The 24,804-nt window shown below is 36.1% G+C and overlaps 1 protein-coding gene across 5 annotated transcripts in view; it reads right to left on the bottom strand.

Annotated features, from left to right (window-relative positions):
• Positions 1 to 24,804, bottom strand: part of LOC135216235 (laminin subunit alpha lam-3-like) — a 567,145-nt gene that overhangs the window by 345,539 nt on the left and 196,802 nt on the right. For all 5 annotated transcript variants that reach the window (XR_010314834.1, XM_064251389.1, XM_064251390.1 and 2 more), the window contains exons 4-7: positions 2,679 to 2,921; positions 1,806 to 1,969; positions 1,397 to 1,490; positions 499 to 695 (exon numbers count right to left, since the gene is read on the bottom strand). Coding sequence is in view for 4 of the 5 variants with exons in the window: in XM_064251389.1 (XP_064107459.1) it covers positions 499 to 695; positions 1,397 to 1,490; positions 1,806 to 1,969; positions 2,679 to 2,921 (698 nt within the window). In the remaining variant the exon portion in view is untranslated. The remainder of the gene's footprint in view (positions 1 to 498; positions 696 to 1,396; positions 1,491 to 1,805; positions 1,970 to 2,678; positions 2,922 to 24,804) is intronic.

Below are 24,804 nucleotides of genomic sequence, written 5' to 3'. Positions count from 1 at the left end.
GTAGGAAAACTAAGGGCAAAATTACGGGTTTGAAAACTAAGGGTAACATCACGTGTTGGAAAACTAAGGGTAAAATTACGGGTTAATCTATGACCAAGAGCCCGTGCTATAGTAGATTCACATCAACAGTACATTTGATGTCTAGGCCAGTCCCTTACGACGCTCCTGATTGGCTGTTGATAAGCCAATAACAGAGCTGGAAACTCTCATTCTCTCTCGAGAGTTCACATAGGTATGATGTATGTTCCACCTCTCCTGAAAGACGTATCCCTCAGGAGAAGTGGAACATAGACCCTACCCATGTGAACTCAACTCTCGGGAGAGACGGAGAGTTTCCAGCCCTGCGACTGGCTTATCAGCAGCCAATCAGGAGCGTCGTAAGGGACTGGCCTAGACATCAAATGCACGGTTGATGTGAATCTACTATAACATAACGCCAGCTTAAGCATTAACAACAAGAAGGGGAAACTCAAACAAACAAAAAGGACGAGTCATCACCTGATATTCAGAGAGAGCTTCTTCTCGGCGACCTCTTCGTCGTATTCGCAGGAATCGGCGTGACCGTAGCACTGACACTTCTCGCACACGCCGCCGTCACTGAAGTTCCCTGCCCTCCAGGGCTGCTGGTTGTACAAAGGGCAGCAGTAGTCGCAGCTGTTCCCACACGTGTTGTGCACGCACGAGCACCGCGCCAGCTGTTTCAACGAATGGATGGAGATCAAGTTACTGACTATAAAAACTATGCGAATCCTTTGGAATTTCGTCTTTTGAAGAGATTTCATTTATGATTTGGTAGATTTTTACTTGGGCGGAATGTATAGAATGAGTACGGAAAACTTATTTGAATTACATATAAGATCTCTTTAATATTCTTGTGGCGTGGATACATGCAATGATTTTATACCAGCCTGAATAATTGAATACAATTATTATTCCATATCAGCCTGAATTCTTTTTTGCATGAAGTATAAAATCCCAACCAGTGTGGAGAAATCCACAAACACAAAACCTGTTAAAACAGTCAGCCCTTTCAGAATATATATGTATAATGGTATATATGTATATATATATATATATATATATATATATATATTAAATATATATATATTATATATATATATATATACATATATATATACAATATATATATATTATATACTATACATATAAACAAATAAATAATATTATATATATATATAATATATAATAAATTGAATCGTTCCAAAGTACAACGTAGTTCACTAATAATCACTGTGCACTACAAAAAGGGCTTCTTGCTTAGCCATGAAATTCACTATCAAATATGAAAGCAAAAACATAAATGATTAGGCCTATTAAGAAATATCTAAGGTAAAAAAACTGACAAATGAGAGAAGCAAGAAAAATAAAACAGTACCTTAGCCGGGTCGTCTGTGTCGCAGTTGTCAGCATGGCCGTTACACACGCATCTTCCTCCAATGCTAATGTCCTTAACTGAATAGAAATAACGTCTGAAAAGGAATAACAGGCAACCGTTACGTAACAATAATTTATTTCTACGATTCAGATCTAGTACTACAGAGTAAAGCTTAGTAAAACTAAGGTATAACCTTTCCTAAAGGCCGAGGAAATTTGTGAACAAATGCTCAGCTTCACTTTACAAGCAAATATGGATGAAAATATGTACATTGATGTGTTAATACCAAGTGAGACTATCAGAGGTGTTAATGTTGGTCACGTATGACTGATATATTAACACAAAATAATTTAGCTCTAGTAGAAAATATCTATTAAATAGCAAGAGAACGAGGATCATTTTGACTCACTGTGTAACAGAACCATCTGTTTCCTGAGAGGAGTCCTGCAGGTCCCCATGCAGTGTCCTTATCTTCTGAAACCTCAGACGGACGTAGCGAGCTTTCGTGAATTCAAGCAGTTCCTCCGAAGGTCCCGCTGATCCGGGGCGGCCATTCAGCAATGAGGTGTGAATCTAGTTTAAACAATGATAAAGGTCAATGTGAATTAAACCTAAACAAATGGAGTTCAACAAAATAATAATAATAATAATAATAATAATAATAATAATAATAATAATAATAATATATATATATATATATATATATATATATATATATATATATATATATATATATATATATATCAAGTCCCCCTAGAGACAGGTCAGGACGCTACCAACTAAGGTCCTAAGAGAAATTGGTACTTAAGTACTTCTGTATCTGAGGTTTTTCCAGAGCAGCCTTCGCTTAATGTACCGAATTTTACCCAACTTCCCAACCCATCAGCGAGTCAATTGGCGGTAATTCATTTAAATTACCCCTGCAACCTGAATATGTTGAAAATAATAAAAACATGAGCAAGGGTTCGTATACCCGATGTGGACCAGAAATTTATTTCCGTGAAACACGTGCTTGTGTCGATAAATACGTGTATGTATGTATATATATATATATATATATATATATATATATATATATATATATACATATATACATTTGCACTCATATAAAGTGTTCCTTAGGTCGGTGGGCATACAAGTTAAATATATGGTGTCCCTATAGCAACTTTTGTGATGGTATTTCTGTGGTTTCTCAATCCAAACCTGAACTTTTTCTCAAGAAAAAATTAATCCTTTGAACGTAAATAAACTATTTTGAAAAAAAAAAAGTACGGCATATTACCTCCCCATCTTCGAGTGGGTTGAGTCTCGAGAAGTAAGACGTGCAAATAACTTGACTGTCGGAGGTGTAGCTTGGTCTCCCTCGAGTGGGAGGCACTTCGTAAAAGTTCTGGCATTCCGAATCAGATATCGCGTAGTATTGCCAAGGCTGGAAGTTGCGCCCTTCGACGGATCTTTCCAAAATCCAGTTGCCTGGACGCGGAGACACCGCACTTTTCACAATAACGTACGCAACCTGGTACACCTGGAAAGAAAAATAACAGGATGAATGAGATGTTAATTAATCAGTAATTACTTCAGCTATTTTTATGATAATAGAGCTACTTAATAGGAAATACGACTTCATTTTTCCCAGACCTGCACGCCATGTCCTTTTACTTCAGTGCAAGTGCCAAATTACATAGTTTCCACCCTTAAATTTGACACTTTTAAATTTATTCTCTTGTGTACCACATCCAAAGGCATGATTTTGGGACCTGCTAGCTTATCATTTCTCTGAGTTTTATAAGTAAAATATACGGAATGGGTCTGCAAGCTCAGAACCAATTAGTAATTTCCGCACTATGCAGTTTGGTAAAAACGACTATTTTAATTTCATAACATCCTACAGGTATGTAAGAGTATGGTTGCTACTGGCCTGAAAGAAAAAGCTCTGTGCCTTTTTGGGATATTTCCACCATAGGATCCAAAACCCTCTCTCTCAGGGGCTCCCTTGCTTTGGGAGATTGTATTTAATAATCCAAGTCTTTGGCATCACTTATTTAGCAAAACCGCCCATGCTTATAACATTTAATATCATTGGTACAGCAACCATAAATGACTAACGGATCTAAAATATATAGCGGTAACACTGGTCCCACAAAAATGAAACCCATATGCCATTCATTGGGCGTTTCTTGCAACCAAGTGCTCCTCTGTTTTGTAATATACAACACATCAATACCCCAAAAGAATGGCACTTCCTAGGGCAATAGTGTCCAGGCAGTGAAGTGCATTATTTCAGTTGTGGCTGTCATTTTATTATATAATATATATATATTATATATTAATAACTATATATATATATATATATATATATATATATATATATATATAAAGATATATACCACGAAGGAAAATAAACAGACGGAGTATCCGCGAGACCTTTCGACGTCCAAACGTCCTTTACTAAGCCAGATGATACTCCGTCGTTTATTTTCCTTCGTGGCATATATCTTTATTTATGAATTTATCACGTTCCTAACTTTCGTGATTCAGTTATACATATATATATATATATATATATATATATATATATTATATATATATATATATATATATATATAATTTGTATACTTCATAAATTCTGATAAAAAAAGAAAGGAAAGGTTGCTATAACAACGATGAGAATGTCTATGTACCAAACATGCTTTCGGAACAAATGAAAAAACATATTAAGGTAGATATGTTATTAAAAACATGTTTTTTCGTGTTATCAAAGGGGACCTAATATTTTTTCACGAGAACATGAATCGAACAACTGGGGCTTCCTTAAAAAATTACAGAGCTATAAAAGCTGAAGTACCCTGTAGACATCAAGCCTCAAGCTACTATGCTAATAAAGAATTTCAACAACAATGAACAGTTTTCTGCTTTTTTATTACCACCGCCAAAAGGAAACCACTCACAAAAACCAGTGGCCCATAACCGCTTTTACATATATACAAGTTAGCTTGATAATGCCAAGTGAAATGCGTTATAAAATAGATATACAAAATAATAAACTTTGGAGAGTGGTTCAGTTAGCAAGAAACAGAAAACTGAGTTTGGCAATACAGAAAATAAACAATTAATAGAAATACAGAACCAGACTTGTATGTGGGGTAGCTGTATAATATTCATAGAATTCTTCTGTCTGCAGAAATATGCTCAAAAGTGCCGCCGCCGTCCCCCCCCCCCCTCTCTCTCTCTCTCTCTCTCTCTCTCTCTCTCTCTCTCTCTCTCTCTCGGCAGAGAATGCGTAAAACTACAGTGATAGCGTAATGTGAATCTACAAAAAAAATTGTTAGTTCGCACCCCATTACACATAGGATGCATTCTTTTCCTAGTGGCGCAATAATACTGTACTACAACAGTTAAACTTATGTTCGATACCCATGTTCCGGTATGCGTTTGTTGACCACAGCAGTAAAAATGTGTAACGTTAGTTGTTAGTCGACTGCCGATGTCACAGCTTGGGTCTGTTTGTGTGTGGGAGGGGGGGGGGGGATGGTTTGGAACAGATGCTCCATCTGAATAATCTGTGCTCCGTCAAATGTATAGTTTATTGGTATAATAAAAACGAGAAGTGCTTCTCAACTAATCAGGGTGAAACCATTCATTAGAAACTTATGCAGAAAAGTGACGTTCTCTAAAAGTTACAAATCTCTCTCTCTCCATATATATATATATTAATATATATATATATATATATATATATATATATATATATATATATATCCATATCCTTTGGTCGACTATCGCATACTGTCTAAAGGAGAAACTATTAACGTAATTAAACTAGCTGACATTAATATAAAAATACAATACTTCAATTGTAGAAAATTTTTTGTGTTCCTACAAGACTATGAAAATAATTTTTCTCTTTTTGTTTTCCATAATGGTTATAATATCGTCTCTTTTAAGAATGGAATTTGTCACTAAGCTGTTAAATCTATTTACTTATTGCCTCTGGTTCTCTCGACTCTCCTTTTCTTTGACAAAGCGCTAAGCTACAAAGGAGCATTTTACTCCCGGCCTATGATAATCATAAGGAGCAATAGTATACTGGTGAGAAAAAGCGAATTACTAGTTATATAATACAGTTTTAGACTTTCTCTCTCATCAGCGGGCACATAAAGGACAAAGAACAGCAATCGTGACCTCCTATGCCCTACAGCCCTCCCATTTCAACCCCCTTGAGCCCACAGGGCATTTCTTACGCAATTTAAGGAAGCCCGCCCTGGACACCGGTTCTCTCCAGATGTTTCACTAACGATTAAAGCAGGTCGAAGTTCCCCGGCCTTTCCGAACGAAATTGACATCTTCCGTGGACGTATCGCTAAATAATGTAGAAAAATATTCTTTTTTTAGAATTCATTGACTCTCATCTTTATCATATTTAAATATTTCCTTCCCCTATAGCTCGCATCGGTGATGCTGCGGAGAAGAGGAGAGCGAGGGAAACATCTGGAAGATGCGCTTGGCTGGCGTTCCAGAATTTAGAAAGCTGAGCCATGCACTTACGCCGAAGCTACAAGGGGGCACAAGAGGAGGAGGAGGAGGAGGAGGAGGAGGAGGAGGAGGAGGAGGAGACTGAGTTAAAAGTGATTAGGTCACTATGGGTGGCAAAGAGCACAAGGGGAACGAGTGAGGAAAGATTGTCGATATGGTTGATGAGTCGATTATCCTTCACAAAAGTCTCCTCATCTTCTTTCCAGAAACTGTTCTTGATGAAAGGTAACCCCTTTGTCGGGGAGAATTTCAAAACCGAATCTTACCATGGAAGGAAGAGGCTTCTCCAATTGTTTTTCGTCTGGATTCAAAGTGTGAGAGAATTGAGAAGTACGAGGGCATTATGGCTATTAATACTGCATACAAATATCATCTGTGTATGTTTCATTTAAAATAGGCATACTTTGCAATTACATAAAGAAACCATAATATTGCAACTAACCCCCAACGAGATTGCTGGCAGTTTAAACTAACGAAGAAGTCTACTATCGAAAGCTTTTTTAATATCACGAGGAGAAATGCCACAAAACTCAATTGTACTCTTAAAAAATGATTTTGGATAATAATATCAAAAGCAACTATTTTTCCAAGTTGTTTAGAGCTCTAACTTCTCATTTACTTTCCAATAAAATGATGTGACTTCCAGTTCACGCACGAAGTGTTATGTCTTGGAAACACTATTCACCTCTGGGATAAAGAATGGAATTTTTTTAGAGGGATCTACATGGTCAACTTTCTTGTATTCTTGTTTCAAGATGTGGAAAATTCCATAATATTTAGGACAAAATTTATCTATGAAGGATGAAAAATTGTGTAACTGAGTTACCTGGAAGTCAACAAATCATCTGTAAACTCTTTAAAAATCTTTACTTGTAACAAACAGTTAGGAACTATTGAAAAGCAGTTGCAAAATAAAAAAAAATTAACAAAACCATTGATCAAAGCAGAATGAACCAATATTATTATTAACTTGTTTTTAAGACTAAAAAGATACCAAAGGAAATATTCTAATGTTAATTGTCTAATTTAAATTGCATTCAATAAAAAAAAAACCCTCCATGAGAGAGAGAGAGAGAGAGAGAGAGAGAGAGAGAGAGAGAATTCTTCACTTGTTTCATTCGCTGACGTTTTACTAATCATGCAAGTACAGACATTCTAGTCTATGGAAAATGGCTGCAGAAGTTTTTAGGTTTTAAGCGTATTTCATAAGTACGCTATATTCGCTCATTTACAATTATTGAAAAATAATCAATAATGCAAATTTTCTATTAGGCAGCAAGATTACAAATAATAAAAAAATAATGTTAATGAGATACGCAAAAATGAAATATTTTTTCAATAAAAAAAATTTAAAAGACAGTTTGGATGACATGCATGTTCTATCGTTACACAGCAATAAAAAAAAAATTAAAAATATCCGCTAATAGCAAGGGGCAATGGCTTCATTTTTTGAGAAATATTTATATATATATATATGTGTGTGTGTGTGTGTGTGTGTATATATATATATACTATATATAGTATATATATATATATATATATATATATATATATGATATATATATATATATATATTATGTATATCTATCTATTATCTATCTATCTATCTATATTATAGATATATATATATATATATATATATATATTATCTATATATCTTTAATATATATCTATATATATAATATATATAGATATATATCTATATTACTATATTTATATATATATATATTAGATAGATAGATATATCTATCTATATATATGATATCTTATGATGAATTATAGATATATATATATATAATATATTAGTATTATTAGGGGCATATAATATATATCTATATATATATAGTATCTCTCTCCTCTCTCTCTCTCTCGTCGGCATCTCTCTCTCTCCTCATCTCTCTCTCTCTATATATATATATATATATATCTTACATTGGTAAGAATACACTCAAAAAAATAAAAATGAACAAACTGAAAGGGGAAGAGGGTGGGGGGGCGAGGGGAGAGAGAGAAAAAAATCAAATATGTTCTAAGGGGAAACTGGATAAGTGAATAAGAAATTCACCGCTTCCATGGTTTAATTTTATATCAAGTAATGGTAAATGATGGTCGAAGTAGTTGTTCGCAAGCAGCCAACTAATATTTCGGCAGAACGTAACTTCAATAAGTGACACTTGGCTTCAACAAATAGAAAGATATTAGACTGGGAATGCAGAAATAATAGCTGAAATAAAGTTACAATTGATTGGATCTCACGTGAAATCATACGTCATGGAGGTGATATGATGAATCAGTAACTGAATAGGAGACGTGATTTACTGAACAAATGGAAGAAACTTACAATCCTTACCACCAAAGAAGTTGGGCAGAGGTTACACCTTCAGCTGCGCCTGTTTGTTAGCTAGTAAATGTGGCAGCCTGCCCACAAGGTTGTGGTATCTTTAAAATTACTGCAGTTTGCAATAAAATTTTGAAAGGCGATCTTTTGGCTCAGCAAGATTTCATTTCAATATTGAGATGGATATAGATCCAGATGGGCTCTACGATTATTACGACAGCACTACATGTCCGTGCTACAAAATACATCACGTCTTAGTTGCGCATGCGCACGCCTGGCAACCATCTCAATTTCGTCGGGAATATCCCAATTTTGAGACCTACTTCCTCCAATCCAAATTACAATGGAAATTATTCTGATCCCAAACGTATGGCCTAATTAGCAAATCCTCTCTATTTTTTTCTGGTTTGTAAAATATCTTATGGCCAACACCTTAAAGATTTCAAACAAAATGCCGAAGTATTAAAGTGGCGAAATGTCACCTCTTCATGATGACATGCGGTCTAAACATGGAGTTTAGGACCCGTAGAATATGTTTGCTACCCGCGCGCGCGCACAAAACACGCATGTCAGAGCCCCATGTATACGGCTCTGACGCATGTACGCGTGTGTGTGTGTGTATATAATATATATATATATATATATATATATATATATATATATATATATATATATATATATATATCTGTGTGTGTGTGGTGTGTGTGTGTGTATGCATAATATATGTATATATATGTATATATATATATATATATGTGTATGTGTGTGTTTGGAGAGAGAGAGAGAGAGAGAGAGAGAGAGTAGAATATCGCCAAAAATAAAATATTCACAGATATAACTCGTCTTGTTCTCACGGTATCATCATCATTATCATCAATAATGATTGGTACCAATATCACCAGTGACAGCTTTTTATATACAATGATAACAATAAACAATAGCCAGTGGCTAAATGGAGCCTTCACAGCCTTTAACTCTGATTCTATTCGGTTGAAAGTAACAGCTCAAATTACTTCCCGAATTGACCTTCCAGGTAGCAATTCCAGGAACGAAGAAGAAGGGTGTTGGCCGGACGACTCCAGCGAGAAGGAGGTCTATAATTGGACGAAGAAGAGGGCCGTCGTCTTGCGGCCAACATGGCGGCGACATGTTAGCCTACGCAAAATTCAATTCCAACCCCGCCCTTCTTCTGAGAAAAATACTAAAAGGGCGGGCCAGACATTACTATGGAGGATTCGGTTGAACGAAAAATATAGACCAAAGACCACCTACCATGGAATTAAAAGGTGAAGTATGGTTACCATATTATAACCAGGAAATAAAAATCCTTCCCATGAATTAAAAGGAAAAGTCAACAGACTAATCCATATTCATACCAAAAGAGAGATAAATAAATCATTCCTATGTATTAAAAGGAAGAGTTATGAGACTTCCATATTGCTGGAAAAAAAAAAATCATGCTGCTACCAAAAAGGGTCCTTCCCATGAATTAAAAGGTAAAGAGACTTTTCCAAATTGCTGCCATAAAAAATCCTCCCCATGAATTATAAAGGTATAGTAAAATGACGTTTCCATAGTGCTAACCCCCCGCCCCCTACCAAAAAAAGGAAAAGAAAATTCCCCAAAATTAAAAGGAAGCGCCAAGAGTATTCTGTATTGCTACCAAAAAAAATCTTCATAAAAATTAAAAAAGAACAGTAAAAGAGATGTTTCCATACCAATAAAAAAAAATACTTGCTAAACAAAAAAAAAAAACAAAACAAAAAAAAAACTGCAGTGACGTTTCCATACTTCCTCCAAAAAGGATGGAGAAAATCCTTCGACTCCCTGAATAAGAAATGCTTCGAAAGCACGAGAAGAAACCGCACGGCTGATTAGGATGCACCGACTGAAAAATAAGACATCCTGGGCGTCTCATGAATCGCCAAGAACTATCATTTGGGAGAGGAAATATTCTAACAGCAAGTGCTATAGATTGAATAGATAATGATCAGGGCGTAGGGTCCTTCCAAGGGGAGAGGGAGAGGGAGAGGGAGGGAGAGCGGGGAGAGGAAGGAGGGGGGAGAAGAAAGAGACGGTAGAGAGGGAGGAGAGAGAAAGAGAACGGAGGAGAGGGAGTAGGGAGGGAGAGCGAGAGGGAAGAGGAAGAAGAGAAGGGAAGAGAGAGAGAGGAAAGGGGGAAAGGGAAGGAAGAGAGAGGAAGGAGAAGGGAGAGGAGAGAGAGGAGAAAGAAAAGAGCGAGAGAGAAAAAGGAGTGATGAGTGATATGTCAGGGAGGAGTCAGAGTGAGAAAACAGAGCAACAAATTTCAGCAGAAAAAAAAAAAAAAAAAAAAAAAAAAAAAAAAACAAAAAAAAAAAAAAAAAACATGACGAGACACCTGCTGGAGATCGAGAAGCACCTTCTAAAGATGATTCTAATCGGACTCCCACGAGGACATCAAGACAAATAAATGCTAGCGATACGTCCCAGAGGAGACACGTCGTTCTCATACATATTCTATGAGCAGGGACGGAAGATGCAATGCACCCAAAGTATTCTTGAAGGGATATTAACATACGGGAAAGATAGACTAAGGTGCTGAATTAGAGACGTGACTTAATGAATTGCAAAGGACCTCCTCGTGTGATCTTTTATACGGGGGATATTTTCTTTTCTTCATTAAAAACAATATATTGTGTCTTATGTCTCTTCTTCTTTCTGTTACATTGGACTTGAATCTCCTTTATCTGTCTTCTTTCATTTTTTTCTATCTTTGTTACTGGGCACAAAATCCCAAAAAATAAGCCTATTCAAATAAGTGTTTATATTTTACTTCGTTTTTCTTCTAATACAAATTTTATTCAAGTAGTATAATTTTTGGCATCTTCTTCAACTACTTAGTCATTCATAAGAATGAATTCCAATGCCTTGGAAAAAAAATTCCATTTGCTGGCTTCTTTGAAGGTCCTAAAAATTTAAAATTTCAATCTTATGAATTATTTTGGTCTAATATCAGATAAGAGTTATATCCACTTAAGCGAACTGTAATATCCAGTTGATTGCTGAATTCTTTTCTCCTTCAGGAGAAACCGAGAGATCTGCTATAATTTTTTCGCTGTAAATAAGCAAAGGTATTACCTGGCAAGCATGCCATCATAATGGTAATATCTGAACATATAAATTCTCCCGTATGAAAAGAAATATCTTCCTTTCAGTAATTTTGGTTCTGTCAAGTTCTCTAAAAAAATATCGATTGCGGAAAAATAAAAAAAAGAAAATATCTAGTTAAATTTATTCATGCTTTCAAAGACATTGCCTGTTTACTTGACAGAATTGAGCATAACACGGCAGAAACCCGTTCCTTTAGTCTAACACCGGTGGAACTCTTATCTGAGCGGTCTGTGTAAGTACTAGTTAAGATACAAAAATAATATGCAATCTATTCGTGCTCAATCTGTTCTTACTTCAAACACATCACACGAATATTTATATAAGTCATAGTTTCTACTTGACTATTAACATTCGTATTACATGTTGGCGCATGTTGGAAGGAAAAAATATTGCATTTATTAAAAATAAAAAGGAACTGGGCTTAATACACATATCTCAGAAGTGACACAGCCGTAAAGTACTATACATTATTTTTTTAAACTGACATTAACACTTCTTTCGATACAACATTTTGATAGTGATTAACATCAGCAGATTTGCAGGATACGTGTTATATTATAATCTAGTTAAAACTGTAAAAAAGACTCCTTTGAACAACACATAACTGCAATATGAATTCTTTAATAATGCTACAAAAACTGTGCAATGATGGACAAACACTATGGGTAAAGGTATTAAAGGAAATGAGTAAAGAAAAATAATTGAAAGAGTGTTAATCTGATTAATCAATTAATCTCTGTTCCCTTTCACTTTGACCATGTGTATTGCACACACACACACACACACATAAGGGTTGAAGACATCACCACGCGTCTAAAAACATTTGTAGGGTTCTATATTTATGCATTTATTCAAGAAGACTCACGGAAGTTTCTCTCCTTAGAAAAAGAAAAGTACCTCTGAGGCTGTCGAAGAAAATAAAATGCAAATCAAATGTCAAGATGTCAAAGGTCAAACCATAATGTTGGAAATGGCATTGAACACAATCTGATATGTATAAAGTGTATTGTTTTTCCGCTTGATACGATAGGTAATAGCTAATTCACCTCAGCAGATCAGTGATCAAAATACTTTATAAAAAAAAGTACGCAAGGTATAATTTATACAATGAAAGAAGCGGCCGTTCCTTACCCTACCAAAGTAGGAAGGCTTAACGCCGGAAGGAGAGAGATTAATCACCAAGATACACAATTGTCAAGAACAGCAATACCTAACTGGTACAAATTAGTTCACTGAAATAGTACCGATGCAGGCAAAAGTCAAAAAGATATATAAAATCATATGTTATTATTATCAGTTTTTTATCATTAACAAATTTAGCAGCACAAGCGTCACATCTCTAGACATTTGTCCCTAAAAACCAGAGGTGAAAACAGGACCATAAAGAGCAACGAAGCCAAATTTTGGAAAACCATCTGTTGTTGAATCATTCAGCCAGCTGGCCTTGTGCCAACACAAGTTCTTCCTAGTTCGATCAGCCCTTAAGGCAACACAAATAATTCAGATATGTATCTAAATCTGAGAGGACTGTAGAGGAGTACCGCCTACTAAAAATATGCGCACCTCCTACAGTGTTTCTACCACAACGTACTGTAGGCAGTCCTTGAATGTTCTTTCATGGTCATTCACTTTTTACTGTTCCTTCCAGTCTCTTCCCCTTCTGAAGGAACGGTGAAAAGTACCAGATCATTAAAGAACATTCAAGCCTTGCCTACAGTATGTCATGGCAGAAATACCGTAGGAGGTGCGAGGTGCGCATATCTTAAGTAGGCGGTGCACCTGATTTATTGATGTACCCATAAGGGCTAATCGATTGAGGAAGAACCTGTGTTGGCACAGCTGAAAGTGTCAATAACACAAGTTCTCTCAAAATGGTTTCCATTTAAAAGATCAATGGCATCGGAGAGGATTTTTTTTTTTTTACGTCAAATGTCTTTTTTGTTATGGAAAAAAATTAAAGCAACTTGAATATCTGGGTACTGGACCCAGTCAGCTGAATGTGTCAATAGCACATGTTTTCCCAAAAATGAATTGAAAAAAAATGAATCAGCGATGACATTTATTTTATGTACGTCAAAGGTCTACGAATTCGTGTAGTTCATTTGATATGCAAAGAAAAAAAATTTAAATTAAAGCAACCTAATATCTGAGTACTGTGCTCAACATTCAAAGTTAGGACAAACACAGATGTTTAAAAATTCCTGTAAACTTAATACACGGATTTCATAAACGAGACAATTTCTTATGGAATTCATAAATACACGCAATAACGCACACACCATAAATTTTATGTATAAAATCGCCATTTCAGAAATAATAAGCACACATCGTCGCCTCGATTTAACAAAATCCCATTTCGGCAAACTGGTGCTTCGTGTTTTTTTTTTTTTTTTTTTTCATTGTAGCAGTCCTGTCGATGCACAAACCCATTCATCTTCAATCCAAAGAACACGAGCAAATTTCCTTTATATATATATATATATATATATATATATATATATATATATATTAATAAAAATATGTATGTATGTATGTATATTAAGAGATTCGTTTACGAGAATAAAGAACGAAAAAAGTTCTACATACTATATAAATCAGATCTGGTCCAATCTGATATGATCAAATTTTTGCCATAGAATCACTCATTCTGTTCCGTCAAATCGTGAAAGAAAATTGTTGCAATTAGCAGCCTGTCTTATTCAAAGACTTATCAGGTTACTTAGTTTTTTACACATGCATCTCGTCATAAAAAACGAAAAGTTCGTTAAATGACCCGATTGGATATTTGTGGCTTTAAGCAAAAAAAAAAAAAAAAAAAAAAAAAAAAAAGTTAAAAGCGACGGCATTTAATAAATTACATTCAAAATGAGCACATCCAGCAACACGTTTGAGGAGCCAGGAGAGAGAGAGAGAGAGAGAGAGAGAGAGAGAGAGAGAGAGAGAGAGAGAGAGAGAGAGAGAGAGAGAGAGAGAGAGAGAGAGAGCGCAGGAAACTCTTTGAAAAATAAATAGAGAGGTTTCACCAAAGTATGTTTACAAAACAACATAGAGCTTCATCAAAATTTAATAATCTTTCCATAGATTATGAAAAGGAGGATAAATTAGACATTTAAAGATAATATGATTTGCAATTCACTGATTGTCGCCATGATACCACATAGTTTTTGCTAACCTGAAGAATGATAAATTATTTGGACTTGCAATTTTCATTGTTAATTTGAAGGAAAATGAAGGATTAGGATATAATATATAAAAGCACCCACGTCTCAAAATACAAATGCGAGATGTTTGGCAGCTGAAGTTTATCGGATAAACTAAGCTCCTATGTTAAAAAACAAATTCTAAAATATTTGGATACTTAAAGAATATTGAAGCTGAATATAAAAAGGAAAACTATCGGCATTTCTGGCATAACACTAACGCACTAAACCTAAAAATGAATCCTACTCTGGAATATCTTTGGAATAGTTACAGTATATCAAGTTTTAAAAGAAAAAAAACAATTATGTTGAACAAATTTGAAAATCCACCAGAGTAAATCTCTCTTAAACGGTTAATCTTCTTACCAAAGTCAAAACATTACAACGAAAACCGCAATTCTCTGCACGTGTGCAAAAATTAACGGAAGCACAACAATGAAAGCGTCGTTTAACTGCAGAATCTTGCCACTAACAAAATTTGCCTTGTTTCTAAATTCAAGCAATGAGGTGGTACTGAAAAAACTGCCATAAGAAAAAAAAAATATCTTCCAAACTGAATGCATGAAAGTAGGACATAGAGAGGAGAGAGAGAGAGAGAGAGAGAGAGAGAGAGAGAATAATTTCCGCCAGATGTACAACAAGCTCAGGATAACGTGCGTTCGAAATCCTAGGCGTGGCATGAGCGATAGTAAACAATTATCTAACCATTCTGGGAATCAAGCGAGAGCCGGACAGCTGCTGCTTAACGTCGATTGTCAGTAAAAACATCACAAAATAAAAGTCCATTTCCATTTTTATTACCCTGCCATTTAGTTATTTCCACCAACCTCAAAATGGTGCGGGCTGATCCTGACAACAAATTGCCAGTTACTACTGCGAGACTCTCTCTCTCTCTCTCTCTCTCTCTCTCTCTCTCTCTCTCTCTCTCTCTCTAAAAGAATTCTCGAGGCATTAAAAATGAATATCCTTAAAAGCAAACGAAGGGATGATGAATCATAAATGCAAAACTGAGAAGCATCCAAAGAATTTCCTTTTGTGTACACGAGTCTAACAGTGCTTTCATCTAGATAATGTTTTCCTGTGAATAACTGAAAAAAAGAGACGTATAGGGTTTATAATCAATGAAAAGGATATGATTTTTGAAAAACTTATAATACAGTGGAAAGGGAACAGAAAAAAAGTTAAATTTTGAGTCTAGAGGTCCATGGCCGCGGGAGGGGACGGGTGTTAGTACTCATTTCCTAATTCTTTATAAAGGGCAGGGATTTACAATCAATTGATAAATATATGATTTTTTGGAGCCTTGTAAGACACTGTAACGGGAACATAAAGAGAAAAGGAGAGTTTTGAGTCTAGGGGTCCATTGGCACAGGAGAAGACTGGTGTCAGTACTAAGTTTTGTGACAGAGATTTACAATCAATTAATATATACGATTTTTGTGAGACTTACAAGACACTGTAAGGGGAACAGAAAAAAAAGAGAAGATTTTGAGTCTAGAGGTCCTTGGACAGGGGAGGATGGGACGGGTGTCAGTACTGCCTTTGTGACACTTTATAAAGGGCAGGGAACAGTTTCCAAGAGCGTGTAGGAGGGAGCGTAGTTAGGGGCGTGGTCTGATAAACCTGCTACTACTGTCCGTCGTCGAGTCGTTCCTCCGCCCTTGGCTATTTCTTTCTTTCTTTTTTCTTCTTTTTTTTTTTGGTCATGTGCTGTTTTCTTCACTTCTTGTTTTTTTTATATTTCCTTTTATAAGGCGGATGGCCTCAAGACAAATCTGGTCTGTCTCACTTCCGCTGTGACCTTATAAAAAGGAAACAGAGAAGAGAGTGATAAGGCAAAACCTGGGACGGTCCCAAACAAACGTGAAGAATATATAAGACAATAATATCACCAGAACTGCCTGCGTCGTTCGTCCTCAAACACGCTTAAATAAATAATGACTTTTGGTAGATCAAAATGTTGGCATCAACTACAATTCTAAACAACTTATCTTTACATAAGGGAATTTCCTTACAAACGTTTATTCTTACGTAAATATATATAATGCAATGTAAATACGCATACTAGGAAATCCATCTTCATGATAGTTTGATATTTACAAATATACACGTATACGCAGAATACGTTCTACACACGTACACATAATTTTCATTCCGTATATTTCATTTTACTTATGGGAACATCACATTTTCGTTTGTCCGTTTTAAGAATACTATCTCCGATACCTCTAAAAAGTTAATCCCCTAAAATCTCATCCCCACCCCCATTTTTTTCAGCTACTGCCACAAAAATTTCAACAATTAATCGTATTTGGGTTAAAACAATGAAATACATTCTTATTGGTCTCAATATCACACTCGTGAGCATTCTATATCAAACGCTTGTTAGTACATTGAAATCTTTAGGCAGGAACATCAGTGCATTTCTGCCCACACTAATCATCTCTTATGTCTTCCTCTATCCCTACTCTCTCTGACACCATTTAGGGCCTACAGTGTGCCTCGTGCATGACGTTATAGCCAACCACTCACCCCCCTCCAACCCCTGGTCTACCAGCTGCAGTTTTTTTTTTTCTTGGCATTCCTTCCTCTGATAACTTCCCGTCTAGCTGTCCAATTTCTTGATCTTTTTCTTACTGAAACTTGAGTTTCTGGCTGCCAAAGCCTACGCGAAGTTAGAAATGTTACGCGATGGTCTTTTTAAAATACTCCACAGCAATAATCCTCCAACTATGAATAAAAAAAATATATTCTTATTTTACTCTGAAACAGAACTTACGAAAATTATTCTGTTTCTAGCATTACTTCTCTCGAGAAAAAGTATTTCAAAGAAAGAAAAGCACTTAATTATGCATGGCACACATTCCAAAAGACTTGGTTATTGCTCTTTATGACAGACTAAATTATTACAGTAAATGTGAAAATAATTTTCACAATGATCTTGGGCATACACAAGTATATACAGTCTTGAGAATCTAGTAGTTCATTCTGCATTAATGTAAAATACAGTCGGGTTCCACATATGCTCTACTCTTTAAATAGATGATAGTGGAGGCTACCAGCTAAAAAAGAATATATATATATATATATATATATATATATATATATATATATATATATATATATATATAATATACAGTACCGTTTACGTGTAGACTTATTTGTTAAAGGAGAAAATAATCGGATAAGCAAACAAACAGACTCAACGATCAAAATTTAAGCGAGTATCTTGTTACACTGAAAGTCCCGCTTTGTTTATATGATGGAAGGCTTTCTCTTCTTATTTTTCAAGACCTGAAGAATCTAGCCATATATAACCACAGAACTTCAAGCAAGGCCAAGTAGGTCACACTCACAGCTGCAAACGCTAATCAAAGGCGGAAGTCTACCTGCCTAGTCTGAAAACACTAGTCCTAACCGCATCCAGGTTATTGGAACCTGTTCGTTTTCATTTTTACTTTTCTGGGAGGATATGTGTGTGTGCATATATACGTATAAAGAGCATACTTTTCGAACGGTATTAAATAATCACCATAATGAGCAAATTATTATTGTTATTAAATATTGTTACTGACGATAATATTTACTATGCCACCTGTTACCGAATCTTCAGGATACTCTGCAGCCTAAAAGATCCACCGTTGCCCGTGGGTGTGTATGTGTGAGTGTGTGTGTGTGTTCTTTGTATAAGGTGTGCACGAAGGAGGTGGGGGGATGATTAGTGATGCAGACTGGCCAGGGCGGAGTACACGGGCGTAGCTGAGCCTCGCCCCTCCCGCCCACACCTTTCTACCCAGCCCACCGCAGCACTCGTACTAACTCATACCCATTTAAAACCCACGCCTTAATGGGTACGACTCACTGAATAAGTAACCAGGCAGCAATTGAAGGTGGCCGCCAATGCAAGCAAATACTCGCAGGCAGCCATGAATCGACTGCAGGTGAATGCGAGTGATGCTGGCCGAAGGCATGCAGACGGAGACAAGACACAGAGTCAGGAGCCAAAATACAGAGCCGAGAGACAAGACACAGAGCCAGGAGTCAAGATACAGAGCCGGGAGAAAAGGAACAGAGCCAGGAGACAAGACTCTGAGCCAGGAGTCAAGGCACAGACCGGAAGACAAGAAACAGAGCCAGGAGTCAAGGCCAGAGCCGGGGGACAAAGACAGAGCCAGGAAACAAAGACCCACAGAGCCGGGAGACAAGACACAGAGCTAGGAGGTAAGACACAGAGCCAGGAGTCAAGACACAGAACCGGGAGTCAAGACACAGAACCGGGAAGACACAGACGAGCCAGGAGTCAAGATACAGAGCCGGGAGAAAAGGAACAGAGCCAGGAGACAAGACACAGAGCCGAAGACTAGACTCAGAGCCAGGAGTCAAGACACAGAACCGGAAGAAAAGAAACAGAGGCAGGAGTCAAGACACAGAACCGGAAGAAAAGAAACAGAGGCAGGAGTCAAGGCACAGAGCCGGGAGACAAAGACAGAGCCAGGAAACAAGACAGAGCCGGGAGACAAGACACAGAGCCAGGAGTCAAGACACAGAACCGGGAGACAAGACAGAGCCAGGAGTCAAGACACAGAGCAGACAAGACACAGAGTCAGGAGTCAAGAGACTTGTATGGAAGTCGTGGTCAACGGAGTCCTCCCTTCCCTTGCATGCTTAGTATTGGAGTGGTCAGCTCACTTAGGATGTGACTACAAATTGAGTGCCATCATAAAAAGAAAAAAAAAGTCAGAGAAGTCTACTGATGCTATAGACTGAATACCGACGAGAGAGAGAAAGGGAGGGAGTCCTTGTTCTCGAAGACAGAATGATCACGTGACTTGCCTAAAATTCGCCAATCGGCAGCGCAGAAAGAGAAATTTATAGAGGTAATTTACAGCCAAGTAGCGTACTGAAAATGGTTTATTACTAAACAGCCATTTGTCTGTTAACTCGCATATGTGGAAGATTTACGTACATAAGCACACGAGGTAGCAACGGGGCTCACAGAATAATTCTCTACGCCCACAAAAGGGGGGGAGAAAAAAAGTTGGAGCAAAAATAATTTTGTCCGGGGGGGTTAGTGGTGTCTACTCTAAGACGACCCCGCCCCTCCAACTCCATCTGCTTCACCTCATCTTCCTTCCAGATCCTTCCATAAGGTCCCCAATTGCCACGAGAGGTGACCGTCATTGAGGAACCTGTGGTCGTAACGAGTAAAAAACGAAAGGCTTAACATGACGACTTCAAAACAAATCTGTAACATTTTTAAAGTCATAAGAATGTAGAAAATCATTTGTGAGGAACCTCCCTTCAAAGAAAAAACAGACAATGACCACTTGACAGAAAACTGATTAACGAAAGTAAAGAGAAAGAACCAACATCATGACTTCAAAAGAAATTTATATCATTTCTGTGACCGTGTGGAAGCAGAAAATCTTTTGTGAAAAACCTCCAAACTGACATCTGGACGGAAAATTGACTTTGTTTCCCTATTAATCCTGTGTAACTACATCCAAAAATTACGTACCAAGTGAAAAAGAAACGCTGAGTGAAGTATGTTCATTAATGATATGTTGAGAAGCGGAAAACCATGTAATTTCTTTTCTTGAATATACACTGAAGTTCTGTAAGTATTTTGTGATATATATGTGTGTGAAGTTCTGTGGCTATTTTTCTATATACTATATATATATATATATATATCTGCGTGTAAAAATAATACTAGTTTATCCAAACAATCTGCAGATATCAACATTTCATAACTGCAAAGGTTAATTCATAAAAAAAAATATGCCTACTTCGATCGAAATCTGCGCATAGATCTCTGTCGGCATCTAGATTCGCCGACAGTAACTCTCTCCAGCCGAAGACCAAAATAAGACATCTCCGACACTTCGAATGTTCTACGTCACCCATGAATGCTGTAGCGTAGGACGCCACACCTACGATATACTGCTATACCTATACCTGAAAGGCGTAGTCATAGAATGTGATTCGACACTAAGATCCCTTCGATCATAATGACTACCCACTCGAAGTCGTGATCAATAGGACCGTCAGTGAAAAAATCTATATTGATGTAAGTGTAAACATACAACGAGAGCAGGTTCTCGAAAGCTCTCGTTGCATATACCAAAAATAAATATAATTAAAAAAATTATATATATATATATATATATATATATATATATATATATATATATATATATATATATATCCGATTACCACAGGAAAATTGATAGGCAGAATAATTCCGTACCAAGCGCTCTCGTCTTCAATGTTTCATTAAGCATATATATATATATATATATATATATATATATATATTATATATATATATATATATATGTTACACGATCACAAGTAACACGTGAAGATTGTATATCAAGAGCCAGCAGGAAAAATGAAAAGCAGCAGTACCTAGCGCTTTCGTGTATTCTTGATACACCTCATCAGGGTACCTGAGATATATATATATATATATATATATATATATATATATATATATATAATATGAATGTTTTCACCATTTTAGCGAATCATGTGATTACGACAATTTTCTAAACAATCCATTCTTAAATGTACAACATTAACCTCATTTTAAAACAAAAGGATGAGAACAGAGTTTTCAAAAATTTACCAAAATATAAAATTTCAACGGCGTTATTTTTCCATGCATATTTAAATTTGTTTATTTAATTAGTTTCAGGTAAAACATTGGACCAATACTTAATTCACCGTTCTGTCAAATTAACTGCAAAATAAAGTAAGGACTATCAGCAATGTTTTATTTTACATAAATATCATATAAATGCTACATTACTGTTTGATGCCGCTAGTAAAAGTTAGCTTTTTGGAGAACTGAAGACTTACTTACGCATTTGTAACTAGGTTTCCTAGGATACTTATAACTTGAGTAAAGGTAAAGATCGACTGGTTATCACTACTATTGTAGCTTTATTATCATTATCATTATTATATAGTTGTTTAGTTGTTAATGTTTCTGGTGTTATTTTTATCATCATTATAGTAGCTAATATTGTTGATAAACATTAATAAAAAGGCGATCGGTACTAAGAGGTACAGCTACTTATGCCAAGTCAGTTTTTGCCTAATACAGTTATTTTTAAGATTTAAGGCTGTTCAGAATTAAATGCAATGTTCAAAAAATATGAATGGGACAATTTTAAACAAAGAATGTAACAAATCTATAAAAAGTCCACATTTCAATCTTCGAGAACAGCTTTCCTGGAATAAGTTAACATAGTAAAATAAGAAATGAAACTATATTACAACAGAATAGGTTGGTCAAGAGGAAAACAAGTAAAATACCTTCATATAAGGAGATTATTGATAAAAGAATACTCAGCTTATAAAAAGGTAGAAGCGAAGAATATATATATATATATATATATATCTATATATATATATATATTATATATATAGAATTATATATATATAAAAATATATTATAATTTATAATTCATGAAAAGTATAATATATATGCGTACATATGTGTGTGTGTTTTACTGCAATAATGATCAATCCTTTAAGAGAAAATATCCACGCCATTAATCTCCAATTGCCGTAAAGTTCATAGTAATGTAGAGTACCCCAGAGCGAGCGGTCATCTGAAATACATGCAAATGACTATAATTACAGCAATTACACTACAGATACATATTGTCTTCCACTGCACTGTTTAGCCATTTATTTATTTATTTATTTATTTATTTATTTAGGGAGGGGAAGTTACTTTTCAAGCAATCATCGACTCCACAGATATCTGCATACAAAACTACTACCTTTTCCAAATAAGAAGCTTTTGGACGACAATTAGCTTTCAAGGCAACATTTTAGAAAGTCTAGATCAATCAGTTAATTCGCCAGATGGCAGTGGGGCCCCCTCCTCTCCTCTTCTAGTTCCTATTCCATTCCCTTTATGTCCTTCCTTCGTACCTCTTCTGTATCTGTAAATTCCTCCGTACACCCAACCCACCTCTCTCTCTCTCTCTCCTCTCTCTCCTCTCTCTCTCGTATCTCTCTCGTCTCTCTCTCTATCTCTAGATATATCTATATATATATATATCCTTATCTAATATATTTATATATATATATATATATATATCTATATATATATGGTATAATATAATGCTAATATATAATTATAATATCTCTATATATATATATATTATTTATATATATATATATATAATGTATATATATATACACGTCACACACACACACACATATATATATATATAAATATATATATATATATATATATATATATATATATATATATATACAATATATATATATGTGTGTGTGTGTGTGTGTGTGTGTGTGTGTGTGTGACACATGGAATAAACTGCCACCAGAAGTTTTAAACAGCAACAGTGTGGGAGAGTTTAAACGAAAGCTAGAGAAAATCATTAGAACACCATGAATGAATAATAAAACCTGCTCCTAGAGATAAGTGAGCATATGATGACTCCTCGAATGGACTAATAAGTCTTTGAGAAATCCCGATCCTTGTAACTCCTCGTAACTCTCTCTCTCTCTCTCTCTCTCTCTCTCTCTCTCTCTCTCTCTCACTGACTGTTCGTATGCCTTTCCCTCCTTTCACTTGTCCCACACGTCCAAGTGTAGCAGACAATTTAAACTCCTATTCTAGGCCTTTGGGGTAGCAGACCATCAGCCCCTAAATTGGACAATCCAATCCTCCAATTACAAATGCAAGCCTGGCAATGCGTAGGCGTCCAAGTAAAGACGATCTCAGTCTGCGCCGTCCCTGTTTAGGGGCGTCTGGATACGTGTTCGCACTACGGCAATGTCATGTTCTCTCTCTCTCTCTCTCTCTCTCTCTCTCTCTCTCTCTCTCTCTCTTACCTCATGGAGGTCCTTACCTCTCCATACACAACTTTATACGTTGGGCAGAATTGGGCTAAGCTGTCTGAGAGAAGAGAGAGAGAGAGAGAGAGAGAGAGAGAGAGAGAGAGAGAGAGAGAGAGAGAGAGAGTCCGTCTCTGGCAAAAACTATAATTCAGCTCAAAAATAAGTCTGCTTATTATTATTCGGAAAAATTACGTCTGCCTTTTAATATTCGAATCTTGTCTAGTTCATATCACTAGAAAATTTTAGTTTGCTTATTTATATCCAAAACATTTTGTCCGCTTGTTATTCGAAAAATTTTGTCTTCTTGTTATTATTCGAAAAATATTCCAGATGCAAAAATCTTGAGAAGTGCAAATTTACATAGCATAATACTCTTACAGAATACCGATATAATGTGAAGGTGATCCATCGATACAGATGGATACAAGACATACCCAACAATTTCCACCTGGGATGATTATTCCGACAAATTACAGCACCGTCTGGGATGATTATTCCAACAAACTACTGCACCACGTGGGATGATTATTCCAACAAATTACTGAACCACCTGGGATAATTATTCCAACAAATTCTGAACCGCCTGGGATAATTATTCCAACAAACTCCTGCACCACCTGTGATGAATACTCCAACAAATTACTGAACCACCTCGGAGAATTATTCCAACAAATTACTGCACCGCATGGGATGATTATTCCAATAAACTACTGCACCACCTGGGATGATTATGCCAACAAATTACTGAACACCTGAGGCGGTTATTCCTACAAACTACTGAACCACCTGGGGTGATCATTCCAACAAATTACTGCACCACCTGGGATGATTATTCCAACAAATTACTGAACCACCTGGGATGATTATTCCAACAAATTACTGCACCACCTGGGATGATTATCCCAACAAATTAATGAACAACCTGGGACGATTATTCCAACAAATTACTGCACCGCCTGGGATGATTATTCCAACAAACTACTGAACCACCTGGGATAATTATTCCAACAAATTACTGAACCACCTGGGATGAGTATTCAAACAAATTACTGAACCACCTGGGATGATTATTCCAACAAATTATTGAACCACCTGGGATAATTATTCCAACAAATTCTGAACCGCCTGGGATGATTATTCCAACAAACTCCTGCACCATCTGAGATGATTATTCCAACCAATTACTGAACCACCTGGGATAATTATTCCAACAAACTACTGAACCGCCAGGGATGATTATTCGAACAAACTCCTGCACCACCTGTGATGATTACTCCAACAAATTACTGAACCAC

The sequence above is a fragment of the Macrobrachium nipponense genome, chromosome 6 (genome assembly GCF_015104395.2).
Source record: "Macrobrachium nipponense isolate FS-2020 chromosome 6, ASM1510439v2, whole genome shotgun sequence".
NCBI classification, from domain to species: domain Eukaryota; kingdom Metazoa; phylum Arthropoda; class Malacostraca; order Decapoda; family Palaemonidae; genus Macrobrachium; species Macrobrachium nipponense.
The sequence above is the reverse complement of the archived record's forward strand: the minus strand, read 5'-3'. Positions and strand labels throughout refer to the sequence as shown.